The 15,113-nt window shown below is 35.5% G+C and overlaps 1 protein-coding gene across 3 annotated transcripts in view; it reads right to left on the reverse strand.

Moving 5' to 3' along the window:
* Positions 1-15,113, reverse strand: part of LOC149800940 (S phase cyclin A-associated protein in the endoplasmic reticulum-like) — a 115,963-nt gene that overhangs the window by 73,871 nt on the left and 26,979 nt on the right. For 2 of the 3 annotated variants that reach the window (XM_089955007.1, XM_089955009.1), the window contains exons 5-9: positions 13,567-13,578; positions 12,937-13,080; positions 12,444-12,634; positions 3,630-4,258; positions 2,018-2,191 (exon numbers count right to left, since the gene is read on the reverse strand). In XM_089955007.1, coding sequence (XP_089811133.1) covers positions 2,018-2,191; positions 3,630-4,258; positions 12,444-12,634; positions 12,937-13,080; positions 13,567-13,578 — 1,150 coding nt within the window. The remainder of the gene's footprint in view (positions 1-2,017; positions 2,192-3,629; positions 4,259-12,443; positions 12,635-12,936; positions 13,081-13,566; positions 13,579-15,113) is intronic. The other variant, XM_089955008.1, reaches the window with a different exon arrangement.

Genomic DNA, 15,113 nt, shown 5'->3' on the forward strand with positions numbered 1-15,113 from the left:
AATATTATTATGGAATCCACACCAAAGGTAAAATATACAAAATTACTAATGAAAAACTAAAAAATACAGTTACCAATGCTCCAAGCAAAGATAATTCAATAAAACAAAACCAATTTTGCAGATGGATGGTGCTATTTTCACAGGAATCCTATTGATTTCAGGAGGTATACTGGTAACATTGCTGCAAAAATTGACTGAAAGTTCAAACTGAAGAATATCCAGTATGTAAGCAGCCACCCACCAGTGCCAAGGGAAGGTGATTATAATACCCTAGAAGAGAAGAAACTTGTTGACAGACAGTACATATAGACAGACAGCATTAAGAATACATACTGTCTTCTTGGAATGTGGCTGGAGCTTAAAACAACTGGTTGAACTGAACGTCAATTTATTTATAACATCAAACTGGAGATGCTGGAGGCCACAGAGAGTTATTTTACTGAAGACTAACTGTATTTGGCAAAGAAATGACAATGATTTTGTGGTCCAAAAAATGAATCAATATAGTTCATTTTCAGTAATCTCAACATCAGAGAAGACTGGGGCTGGAGACCATACAATTCTGAGCTCAACTTTAAGGTTTTGTCTCAATATCAGCCAATCATAAATGACCTTTAAAATGTAATGTCAGTTGTGATTGATCAAATCAAAATCTCAATTCAAAGTTCATGGTGTAAGTCAGTGAAATAACTTTTTCTCCCCCATGTGACACTGACCCTGGGGCAAGAAGCATGGCTGTGGCATGCAAAACACCCTTTAGTCATAACATGTAGCTAAAAGTATCCTTGGTGGTAAAAAAAAAAAAACAACCTTGTACCTGAACAAGAATTCAAGTCACCAAGTTTCATTTTCCATAGACATGACCCTGACCCTAAGGTTTCAGTGAGCAACAAACCATCTAGGTTTAATATATATCTTGAAAGAGGTTTCATAAAATATACTCAGAATTTGAAAAGTTGCATCTTGGATAAGGATTCAGGCCACTATCTTTGCTATGATCTTGACCTTTGACCTTGAATAAGGTGCAAGACACACCGTTTAGTCATCATACATACCTGGATAAAGTTTTATTAAAATCTCTCCAAGGCAGGCAAAGTTACAGACCAGGTAAGAAAGTGTTTACATATGGACAAATGCATTGTTGGATGGATGGACAATACTGTAAGCTCAACTTATGACAAATGTATTTAAAAAAATGAGTATTGATACAATTGTCTGAACAACTTGAATATCAATGTCTAGCAAAATTTGTAAGTCGCCATTTGCAAAGTCAATTAATGAAAATGGTAAAATTTTCAACTGTTCAATTAGTACTTTTCGGGTGGAAACAGTATCCAATTCATTTACTAAAGAAAGAACAAAGGAAATGTACAAGATTACCAGGTTAAGATGTCATATTGCACACTGGGTATAAACTTTATTAAACTTTCTTGAGCATTCCTGAAAATCTGATTGCTATTTTAACTCTGCATAAAAGACATAACAATAAGCTAACCTCACAAGATTTATATCCATTAGCCCAAGCCAAAAAGACTAACAATAAGCTAATCCTCACAAGATTTATATCCATTAGCCCAAGCCAAAAAGACTAACAATAAGCTAACCTCACAAGATTTATATCCATTAGCCCAAGCCAAGAAGACTAACAATAAGCTAATCCTCACAAGATTTATATCCATTAGCCCAAGCCAAAAAGACTAACAATAAGCTAATCCTCACAAGATTTATATCCATTAGCCCAAGCCAAAGACTTAACAATATGCTAATCCTCACAAGATTTATATCCATTAGCCCAAGACAAAAAGACTTAACAATATGCTAATCCTCACAAGATTTATATCCATTAGCCCAAGACAAAAAGACTTAACAATATGCTAATCCTCACAAGATTTATATCCACTAGCCCAAGACAAAAAGATTAACAATATACCAATCCTCACAAGATTTATATCCACTAGCCACAAAGCAACATACAAATGCACAAGCTTAATCATTTAATGAAGTTAATGTAACTTACCCCACTGACACCCAGTTCACTCTCAGTCTCTGTCTCAATTTCAATCTCAATCTGTGCATTTTCCTCACGGGCCAATTCCTTTAACCAGCTCTCTTCCTCCTGGATTACACTCTGTAGGGCTTTGTCCTGCTCGGCCTCCAGCTGTTTGGTCAAAGTGTCCTCTATTTCCATAGCCTGCAGCCAAAATTGACAATTCCATCTTTAGCAACACTGATCTCAGATTTACTGGCCTTTGAATCAATAAGAATGGAGGTCAACAAATACGCAAAACATGCCGTGCATACAAACTTACTGAAAGCTCAATGCTTAGCATGAAGCAATGTGGAGGAAGTCCAATGTATTTGTAGAATCCTTAGGCCAACTAAAAAATTATATATGGTTTTGATTACAATGAAGAAACAAAATTAGGGCAGTTAGGTCAGTACAGTTTTCTTGTTGGTCTGGAGAAATTTAAATGAAACATAAACGAGGAAATAAGCATCATTTGTATCCTGAATTTAACTTTGATCACGGTTACATCTCTCTGTTAATTTGTTTTGCCCAAATCTCTTTTCTTCTTTTCTCAAATTTGTTTCTCCCCCAAAAAATGTTGGGTCAACAGAAATAAAAAAAGGTCAGTCAGGTAACCAGAACCACATATATTTTTCTATTTGTAAGTACAAACATTGATTGGGGAAGAAAAAAAAACTGAAGTGGCAACTCAGCATCAATCACAATGTCTATTATCAACTTAGTGTCACTGTAAAAAGCACAGGTGAAATTATGTAAGAGGCTGCAGAAATACTCACCAAATATATATAGTATTTCTTTCATGGGGACAAACTTGTCATTGTAACCAGAAATGTGTGTGATCTTATCAATGGACAAAGTTTTCAATGTAAAAAGTTTACCCAATTGTTGCTGGGAATTAGCTTATCATCAGAGAACTGTGGCTAACATATATACTCGCTTTTAAGTCGAGTCCAACAGCAAACTGCATGGATCAGATCTGCTGTTGCATAATACAGTCTGGCATATCAATGCCTATGCAGTTTGTTAGGAGTAATCAGTGCAACAAACAACACAGACCCTGATCTGCCATTGCATCATGGGGTTGCATATCAGGGTCTATTTTTCTGCAGTTGTTTATATGGAGTTACTATGGTAGCATGTATTACCATTTAGTCATTATGTGCATCTTTTAAAGGCATACAAATTTATGTGGGTAACCAATTTTTGTAAATTTTGTGGATGATACTAGCCACAAATATAATAAGAATGTATTTATGTACACAAAGAAAGCACACCAGTACAATGATGGCTATATGGTGCAAATTAAAAATCAAGTAAATTATTGCAAAGATTAAAAAAACTGCAAAAAATTTACAAAATAAAGGCTCAAAGAGCAATATTCTTTCTGAGGAAGCAACAGGACTCTCTCTTTAATCAAGCACTAACGAAAACAGTTTTTCATAAAGCAACAAAAATGTATGCACATAAAACATGATTTCAAAGAAATATGCTTCATCAAGATATCCAAATAAAAAATGACGCTGTGCAAAGTTTTAACGTTGTTGTACTAAATATGACCTCAACAAGACTAAAGATACTCCCCCCCCCAAAAAAAACTTACATTATTTATCTGCTTTTCAAAACTCTCGTCTTCTTCCTTCTCCTCTACATCATTTAAGAGATTAATCTCTTGTTCCTCTGGCTGAGAAGCTTTTTCTTCTGAATCAGGAATGTCCACAATCTTTCCATCATTCACTATTGAGTCTCCATTAGATTTCATCCAAGCATTGACTATTGTGTTTGTATTAGAGACATTTGGAACTCTTGGCACACTATATACAGACTTCTCATTTTCTGGAGGTAGCTTATTTATCACAGAATCAACATCTGTTTCAACTGAATAACTGCTTGTTCCATTATTTGCCTCACCCTTAGAAGGTATATTCTCTTTTTCACTGTCTTTGCTGCCAGTCCTATTTCTCTGAGAGTTTGATAATGTCACTGTACCATGAATTTCCACAACAGATGAGGATTTTTTGTTCAAAGGATACCTTCTGTCTTTAGATTTTGAATTTTTCACATGATTATTCTGCACAGTTGCATTTGAATCAGAGATAGATCTTTTAAGCTTATGATCGTGTGCAGCTTGTGATGCTGTTGAGAGATTCTCGAGGGATCGCTGAGATGGGGAATTTCTGGCCTTTGGTTTACCACCTCTCTGAACAGTTTCCCATCCTTCTTGATTATCATCTGCAATTAAATAATTAGACAAACAGACCCTCTAAAAACTGAAAGTAATGATGGCGTAGAAAGAACATAAAACAAAATGCTTTCCAACAGAATTTGCCATTCATCAACATACGATCTCCAAACTAATACTATGCAGACTAAATATCTGTGAAAATGTTTTTCATATTTAGACAGAGAAAGAAAACAAGTGTTTGTGATATATAGAATCTATGTTGGGGTTTGGACACAGACAAGGAAATTCCAGTCAAGGGATTGTATTATCTGTGGTTCCCTTGAGGCACAGCCTCGTGGAGAGACAAAAACTGTAACCCTACAACTGGGATTTCCTTGTCTTGGTGCAAACACTGACATAGATCATTAATCTCAACCAATGTTTTCCAACTAAATTAAAATAATTGCACCCTTGCAGTTTATTAAGCAGATTCAAAACACAGTATTCATCAGGTATTGTTATTGCTTCAAACTCTATAAAAAGGTCATCTGGTTTTGCACTCATTTATGAAAATCTGAATAATTATCCAAGTTGAATCTAGCTATATATGTCACTCTTGGAAGAGGAAAGAAAATCAAGGAAAAAGTTATAATTGTTATGTGTTGCAAGTATTGCAGAATAAGTTCTCCAGCCACATGATTTTGTTTTTCAAAATACATTTACTGCGCATTAAGACAAATATGTTAATGAGGGAAATCGGGTGACCTGTCAGGCATAAGTACACAAGTGTAAAAATAAAATCATTTGACATTATTACTGTATTATCATATTTAATAGAATTATGTCATATGAAATTGACAATAAATAATTAATATCTGTTATAAGGTAAAGTTTCAACTTTCATCAGTTCTAATTTGAAAAATGTTCTATGGTAGGTAATGGTACAATACTGTGCAGTACAAAATGCCTACAGTTCTAATGAAGTGTGTAGTGATATCAGGAAATTTATAGTTCACGAATGAAAATATTGCTATGATAGACAATATGGAAAACTTTTTGTGGAATAGCGTGTTGACTGATGAATGAACAACTCTGGTTGGTAGGTACAGGAGTTTACATCTGCATTATTTAACTCAACAGGGCCAGAGTGTGTGTATTCAACAAAGTCAAAAGAAACTAATTTGCTATATCACATTTGTTTTTTGCCAGCTTTGAAGAAGCTCTGCTTTTTTTTGGTGCATGCATGTATGCATGCAAACATGCTTGTGTGTGTGTGTGTGTGTGTGTGTGTCTGTGTGTGTGTGTGTGTGCGTGTGAAAATGTTTTGTATGGTGTTATCAAAGTTGGAGAGACCGTAACTTTCTTTATTAGTGAATTTCTTTTTGTTACATATCTGTTGCTGTTCTTGGATTTTATAACATCTGTCAAGTACAGCATAAGACATCAAGGGCTTCTTCTTAAAGTAGTTCCTAGTGTGTGACATCATGACTGAGATGTCAGGTCTGAGATAACCAGACTGAGATGAAAAAAGTAAGGTTAGCAAAACAGACAGAGTTCTCTGTCACATGGGTGAGAAACAAATGTGATAACAATGCCAATCACAAGTGAACAAGAGTACGGTAAGTACATTATACATCAGCCTACTGCATAACAGTACTCTCTTCGAGAACGAAAAGGACATGGCTTGCCTTGAAACACCTTACCTGATCAAAATAAAATAATAATTGTTAACTGGTGAAGCGAGTTACATCCCCTTGGCCCTGGCTTGGGTCTCCTAATATATGTGAAGCAGTTTTGAGTTTATGCAAGAAATGGACAAGTCTTAGAACAAAGTCAATCAATGGACATGGTTTAGGATTAAAAATGCTCCTGTAAATCCAGTATAAGAGTAACCTGTGTCATTCTAAAGCTGTTTTGAACAAAAGGTATCTATGTAAAAGCTGGAGATTGTTGTCTCTGACCTCCATCACACAGCTTGAATGATGTTACCTAAGGAATAGATGCATGCTACTGGCAACAGTCATAACCTTATACGCTGATATATAATGGAAATTCATCTTGTTACTGTTAGTTCCTAGCAGGCTGACTGGAAAACCAAACAAATCCTGGATGACTAAGGATGGACAGAAATATCATCCCTTCCTTCTTTGAGTGGCATGAACAAGGAAATCTCTCACTCTTGAACACACTGTCCTGCATATATCTTTGGGGCAAAGAGTCCAAAGAATACTCACTTCAAGACAAAAGACTAATTTGTCATGACAGGCAGCCTATTCTTAGCAATGAAAACAGAGGCCATCATGCAAAAAACCAAATCATTCTGGTAAAAAATGCAAAGCGTTTGAGTTTACCAATAAGGCATGACTCTCACCGATTCTGCCTAATATGGCTAGATTAACAAGGAAGCAGATCTGTATGAAAGGCAGACAGGAAGGTTCTAAAGAGTAGTTTAAAGAGCGTCTTGTTCAACATGTCAAAACACATGGTAGGTTCCAACTAGACAAAGGGTCAAAGCCTTGGATCAAGACAAGTCAAGAGAGGTCCCTGTACTAGCCCATATCCCCACTTTCATGATGGTGAAATGTGTTTCAATTTGTGGAATACTAGCTCCTGATTGTGACCTGAGCTGATCTCTCCTCAAAGAGCCACAGGAGGAGATTAACTGCAGTACAGAAACTTTCATGGAAGAACTGTGTCTCTACCTGCATCAATCGAAGAAGAGTCTCAATCTTCCCTTATATACTTTCAAAGTGGTGGGACCTATTACCGCTTGTTTGAAAACTGATCCCTTTCAGAGGGCTCATTTGCTATGAGCCAGATGTGCACTTGTCAACATTTCTGGGTTCTGACGCAAAACCTTCACGTGTGGATGCTACAGCAGAAGACATGATTTTGATCTTCCATAAAAAAAGCCTAACATTTTTTATGGGGGGTTTGGGTTTTTTCCCTCAACGGGGTCTGGAGGGGCAGCAACCCTGATCCGAGGGTCTGAAAAAGCATTTTAAACTCATAAAAAGTTCCTGGTGCAACTTATGATCATAAAATAAACTAAAATAATCATTTGAAAAACTAATTAACTTACAAAAAATATTCAACTTGACTTCATTAATTTCACAATATTTATAGTCACATGAATTTGTTCACCAATACCATTGATGCTGAAATTATTTCATGTGCAAGTCAGTGTTCACATCGTAAGTAAGTCATAATAATAATGTGTCAATTTTGCAGCAAATATATTATACTTCTCTCTTTTCATAACAAATCTGTAAAATAAACACCCATACACATCAACTATATATAAATAATCCCATACATTCACTTGTCTTTTACTCAATTTGACACAACCTGTTGATATGCCAGTCGGTCGAGCTCTTTTTGCAGCTTGGCAAAGATTTCTTACGCCTTTGTTTTTGTCACCACTGACTTTTTGGGCTCAATATGCAATCATTTATTTTCCTTCTCAATGACAGCTTTTTTCCTTTCAAGATGGTACTTGTAGTGGCGACATGCAGTGCGCATATTCTGACAGAGGGCTACATCTGTTCTCTCATGCAAGAAATCTTTCTTCTTATAGTAATTAACTGCACTTTTTCCTGATGACTTCTGCACTTCAATTTTTCTGTATGAAAATTTGAAATGGTCAAGGGAGCATTGGACTCAATTATTACAGTGTGAACTTTTTGGCAAAGCCCGAGATATCTATGGATCCCTGTCAGTACAGCAGAGCGCTGACTATGATTTGGTGAAGGAATGCATCTTAATGGGTTATGAGTTAGTCCCTGATGGTTATCGCCAAAATTTCAGAAAGTTTCATGTCGAATTTGCAAGAGAAAAAGAGCAGTTATTTGATAGAAGGTGCTTAGCCAAGAAAGTTGAACAAGATTATGAAAATCTTGAAGAGTTTAAGAACTGTGTCCATACTGATATTAAAACTTATCTTGATGATCATGAGGTCAAAACCTTGGAAGCTGCTGCTCATACTGCTGACAAATATTCCTTAGCTCATAAAGTTACTTTTATAAATAAGACTTCCACTCAAAAGTCTTCTGGCAGAAAAGTATTTCAACCCAATACAAGCCCTTCTAAATCTCAATCAGGCACAACTTTAAAAAATCAAGCTCTGATAAGCCCGATTAAAAATCCTTGTCTCTTCCTATGTGTACCTATTGCAAGAAGAAAGGACATATTTCTAATTGCCACAAATTGAAAAACGAGCATCAGAATCAAGACAGACTTTTTCAAAATGCTCTTATTTCTATGAGGTCAAGGTCATGATCATGTATTGAATGCAATACATTTGTTGGGTCTAATAAACCCCAGTCTGATTTTGTTATGGAGAATTATGAACCATTCATGTTGAAGGGTTCTATATCACTCTTCGGTGATTAAGCCATTCCTATCACTATTAATATTTTAAGGGACACAGGAGTTTCTCAGTCTTTTATTATCAGGTACTTTACCTTTGTCTGAGAAGTCTTCTTCTAATGAAAGTGTTCTTATTCAGGGAGTAAAGTGCTGCTTTGTTGATGTTCCTCTCCATTGTGTAAATTTGTCATCAGACTTAGTCTCAGAACCTGTGACAGTCAGAACAATATCTGCTTTACCCACTGAGGGCATTCATTTATTACTAGGCAATGACCTAGCTGGAGATAAGGTTGTGGTTAATCCACTTGTAACTGACAAGCCTTGATTAGATCAGAAAGTCGATCCTATTGAAAAAAGAATTCCCTGATTAATACCCAGATTGTGCAGTTACTAGAGCTATGGCAAAGAAAGCTCTTGAGAATGATAATGCTCAGGAAAGTATTCCTTTAGCTGACACATGTATTGGTCAGGCTTTTGATGAGGTCACTTGGATCAATCAAAAGGTATTGATCACTTGATCACAGTGATCCTCTTTTAACTACTCATACTCTTTATTCTAATCAGGGTGACAAATGACAATCACTTGTTGTCGAACAGGAAAAAGATCCTGAGATCTCCTGTTTGTTTCAAAGGCTATTAGTGAAACTGAAGCCACTGAAGTACATGTCTGTTATTTTATTAAAAATGGAATTCTTATGAGAAAATGGAGACCTCCGGAGGTACCTCCTGGTGATGAGTGGTCAATTAACTATTATACTGTGGTTTCAAAATTGTACAGACAGTAAATACTTAGTCTGTCCCATGAAACTCTTTTGGCTGGTCATTTAGGGATTAATACAATTTAACACAAGAACTTGACTCACTTCTACTGACCAAAAATCAAAAGTGAAAATACTGCAGATATTGTAATACTTGTCAAATGGTAGGAAAACCCAATCAGAAGATACGTATGGCTCATCTGCAACCTATTCCTGCATTTGACGACCCATTTAGCAGAATAATGGTAGACTGTGTTGATCCCTTACCTACGACCAAGTCAGGCAAACAATACTTGTTGACCATAATGTGTGCAAGGTTCCCAGTGGCAATTCCTTTTAGGAAAATTAAATCTAAAACTACAGTAAAAGTTTTGATAATCTTTACTCAATTTGACCTTTCCAAATATGTCCAATTGGGTCAAGAGTCAAATTTTAGGTCAGGAACTTTCCAGCTGATTATGCTTGAATTTGGCATTGAGCAGTTCAAGTCAAAAGTGAAATTATGATTTGACAGAACTTCAGTGGAGAGAACTTTTGAGTCTGGTAATAAAGTTCTGTCTCTCTTGCTCATTATTCAAACTTTTCTTCAGTTTAGGTGTTACGGCCCTTACAAAGTTAAGAAGAAAATGAATGAGTTAAATTATAGTAATACTACTCATGGGAAGTAAATAAAATAGAGTACCAGTATATTGAGAGAGATAGCCAGGTTAATCATGCAATTAATTTAGCTGTACCTGTCCCACTCAATGAGGGTTTAAGTGAAGGAATATCATTAGATTATGTTTAAGTGAAGGAATATCATCGGATTATGTTTAAGTGAAGGAATATCATCAGATTCTACTGATTTTGGAATGATAAATTTTAGGAATTTAGAAATTATGAATGATCTGGAGCAGAAACTTTCACATTTTACAAGAGCAAAACAAGGAATTAACTAATAAACAGTTATTATTTGAATATGAGCACTTATTTTCTGATGTTCCTACAAGAACAAACGAAATTTTCCATGATGGTGAAATTGTAAATTCCAAACCTGAAAAAACAACACCCATACATGATAAACCCTCTCAAACAGGAATACCTGAAAAAAGAAATTCAATATTTGCTGGAGAATATCATTGAGCCCAGTAAAAGTGACTTGAGTTCACCATGTATACTTGTTCCAAAACTTTCCATATGTGCATTGATAATAGAAAGGTGAATAGTGTGACAAAAATAGATTCACTTCCCTTACCAAGAATCAATGACTGCATTGATAAAATCAGAAATGCCAAGTATGTCACCAATTTTGACCTTCTGAATGGATTTTGCCAAATTCCACTGACAGAAAGAACAAAGGAAATTTCAGCATTCATGACTCTAGATGGACAATATAAAGTGATGCCATTTGGGATGAAAGGTTTGCCAAGTACTTTCAACATCTCATGAAGATGATTACCTCTGGTCTAGACAATTGTGATGCTTACATCGATGATGACATCATCTACAACAACACTTGGAAAGAACATGCAACAACAATTTGGAAATTCTTTGACAGACTCACAGATGCAAGTTTGACAATTAAATTATCCAAAAGTGAGTTCTGCCATGCTAGTGTAACTTTTCTAGGACATATCGTGAGACACGGATAAGTTAAACCTATAAATGCTAAGGTCATGGCTATCTCTGAATTCCCTGTGTCTGTTAGTAAAATGTTATTATTTTTAAACCTCATGTATGATTAATCTATGGAAAAAAGAAAGCTATATTATATAAATCTTTCTTTTTCTTTATGGGGGGCAAGTGTTATGTATATTTGATTTAATTTATATTTGATTTAATTTAATTGTTTGCTTGCTAGTTTTAATTTTTTTTAAATTCCAAAACATGCTATTGAAATGTAATTTTATTTACTGGATTTGACATTTTCCAGAAATTAGTTTGACCAGACTGTTTTTTCATAAACACTAATGATAGAAACTTTGTATCTGATGCTGACCTAGTTCCTGACCTTGATTCAGAAATCAGTGACTTAAAGTAAACAGCATTTTTATTTTATTTTTAAATTCTTTTTCAGAATAAAATCATTGGTTTTAGTCACGGCCATACTGGGACTACATGATGTTAGACATGTAAAAAGCTTCTATGTTGTTCCAGAAACATGATCATGTGACCCTCATACAAGAATTAGTGTGTAACTATTTTCTAGTAAGAATTTAGTCTGTCGGGCTATAAAACTTTGACACAAATGTGTTTTGTTGTGACCAGTCTGAGTTGAAATTCTATTTTATTGTATTATTAATTCTTTCCCCTGGAAATATTTAAGTGCTCATACAGAATTCTTGGACAGTCAATTATTGAAATTTTGTTCAGAATTCAAATTGGAATATTATTTTGTTGTTGTTGTAGGGTTTAATGCCATTTTTCTGCACAAGATAGGCTATACATGGCGGCCAGTATAATTGGTGGAGGAAGAACTCTGGAAAACCCTGCAAAGAACCACCAACCCACGTGAAGCTACTGGCAGACTTTCTCACGTACCAACATTAGCCGAGACTGAGACTCGAACTCAAGCAGAGGTGAGATGGCAGTGATCCGTAATGGTGAGCACTTTAGACCACTCAGCCAAATGGGGCCCCCGGAATATTATTTTATGTGGTTCAACAAAGACATATTGACACATCAGGACAACACTGACTGCTGCATACGTCATCATCCTCCATCATGGATTTTTTATCAGGACTCTAAATCAGATTCATTTAGGACTTTTATTTTCAGGACTTCTATTTTTTAATTCTTGGATTATTTTTGGATTTGATTCATAGAACCATAAGTTCTTAGTCTTTTTTTAAGCTTGTTTTTCTAGAGAAATAAATTATTTGTTAATTTTACAAAGCTTGTTGTCTTCATTCTTTTCTTGTTACTGTTTTAAAAAGCCCAAAACATAACAGGATGTACTGATGGAATTTCAAATTAAAAATCATCAATCTGCAAGCCATAATTCCTTTGCAACCTGGCCAAGAAAAGCATTGTACTATAGATGGATCTATCCTGCCAAATATTGTATTTTTGGAATGCCTTTGTGCATGATGTGCATGCAATTTAAGACTGAGTATGCATGTCCAAGAAAATGTTCATGTCTGTTTACCCTCGCTATCCTTGATTTCCTCAGATTCAGTCAGTGTGGAAACAGGGGAGATTGCTGGAGGGGTTGGTGACACAGCATGAGGTTCAGTCTGACTTGTCTTTCTTGAAGGCTCTTCAGCTGGAGGGGGTTTGGAGGTCACTATACCCTTGACCCTGTCTGCCCAGCTGTTGCCACCAGACCCAGACTTGGTGCTGAAAAATCAAAACCAAGGCATCTTAACACTGAACACTGGCATATACAAAGTCTTACTATAGTGAAACACACTTTTCTCAGTCTCTCAAGCCAAATTAAATATTTGGTCTGTGTGAACCTCTATTAAGTGAATGCCATTCTTAAAATGCCTCTCTTCTAATCCAGCAATAATCCGCTAAACAGAAGTTTGACTCCATGTGTTTCTTTTCAGCCTGAATATACTGCGAATACAGAGGAGATTAGCAAAGTCTCTTATAAAGAACAGGGTTTCAAAATGGCTATCCTTTTCACTACTGCTTACCCTGCTGGTGTGTTGGGACGCCCCTGATCAGAGTGGCTGAAGTTCAATACTCTCTGTGCTGGACTGGGAGACGTGTGAGCTGGACCCATCCCTGGGGTTTTACCAGGGGACATCTTCCTCACCTCCCAGGCAATAGAACTTGGCCTTATGAAAGACAAGAATAAAACATGAAATGCCTAAAAACATCAAATGTAATAAATACTCAATAACACTTTTAGATAACAAAATTTTTTCATAAGCAGTTAATTATCAGATGCATTAAACCCTCACCAAATAGTTCCTCAGTAGACTTGTATCATCCGCCTTTTCATAACATGGGAATGACCATGGATTCCCTTACAGTGGTTACATTTTTTGTTTCATTATAACTACTTAATTTATTCAGTTAAAAGTTTAGTTGTTGACTAATGAGAATTCTCACATTATTAAATTTCTGTTTTTGTGTGATTTTTTTGGATTATTATGACAGCCTTGTTGGAAGAGCCCTCAGTATAAGGTGTTCTTTCATTTATAATATAGATCATTTCTAAATTCCTATTAAAAGAATTATAAAGAGGGAGAACACTTGTCACAAGAAATAATTTATTCCTGTTACATTACTCAAGAAATTTAAGGAAATATATGTCTCACCTGCTCCTCTGCCTGAAACAGATATATGTTTTCACTTTGAAATGAGATTAACGCTGGCTTTGCCTAAGGGTCAAACAGAAGGTAGAACAACATGAACGTGCAAGTGCAGTGCAGATTCTGCAGTCCAAGTATGACAGCTATCTCACCATATGATTATACAAAAAGAACTTTAAACAATCATTGCATTATTTTCTTTTACGGTCTCATAAATGCAGTCTGACTTTGTGTTTATTACTTCTATTCATCACATCCTTTTGTTTTTCTTCATTTTGGAATAAAAAAGGAAAGCAGTTACTAAAGTCAGGTGTTTTTTTTCATTCATACAGGGAGAAAACTATTCTTTTGCATCCATCTTATTAAAAGTGTGTGCTTTAAAACAATAGTGCATGCATACAGGCAGCATTGAATATACAATAAATAAAAATACAACTGCAATATATGTAACAATACAGTTGTTAAGTAATCAACATCAAAACTGTAATGCTTTTTTTTCATTTCATTAAAATCAAAATTCTAAACATACAACCAATGGTATGATAGCATCACATCCATGACTAATTTCTCTGTATGTCTACATCAACAGCAAAAACAATGTCAGTGTAAACAGCATTCTGTCATGGAAATACAGTGACACCATGAAAAGAAGTGATTTTCATATTTTCCATTCTGAGTTTTCATTTGCACTGTTTTCATTAAAATGCATTCACCATATTTTTGCATTTATTTTACATTTTTTTTGTATTCATTCTTTATTCAGTTTACATAAATTTTTTATTTTACTTGAAAAAATACCCATACCATTTCAAGGTCTACATAATTGGTGGCAGAAGTTCTCTCTCTTTTAGCCTAATCACTAGTTGAGGCACATATGAGGTAGTGCAGATGGTGATTGCTTATACTGACAAGCGTGACTTTGAACTCAACTGTAATGTACTTTAACAAATATCACTGGTCAACAGTGAAATCATTACTGACTTGAAAAGGCCCTAATCTGTAGTATTTTGGTGTGCCGAACACGAATATAACCGTGAAAAATTTGTATTGGCTCTCGTTTTGAAGATATTCATATACCTCATTTTCTATGTTTCACTGTGTAAATTTCTCCAGTAGGACTGCAGCAACATCCGGAATAATGATGTAACATTGCATAATACCATCATGCTCACATCATCCACAGTTGATTGCATCATTTTCTGATGCAATGCAATACTAATGCCATGCGGCTGCTGAAGTAAGTTGACGTCAGCAGTGTACTATACATGTGTAGGCCTATTATACTAATGCCAGGCGGCTGCTGAAGCTGACGTAAGCAGTGTACTATATAAAGCCCAATCAGATAGGTTCAGCATTTAAAATATTTTAGACGTTGTGCGAGACAGTTCAAGCTACTGTTACATAAAACTTATTATTTTATCCATTTACGTACAATAAAGAACAGTAATGCCTCGAAAGTGTGTTAATACCGCGGACAATTTTTGCTATATTTGTGGGGAAGTGACATTTGCCAACCAGAAGAAAAGTATCAATTCTCAAGTGAAGAAGGCATA

This window comes from Sinohyriopsis cumingii, chromosome 4 (assembly GCF_028554795.1).
Source record: "Sinohyriopsis cumingii isolate HCF-2022 chromosome 4, ASM2855479v2, whole genome shotgun sequence".
Classification (NCBI taxonomy): domain Eukaryota; kingdom Metazoa; phylum Mollusca; class Bivalvia; order Unionida; family Unionidae; genus Sinohyriopsis; species Sinohyriopsis cumingii.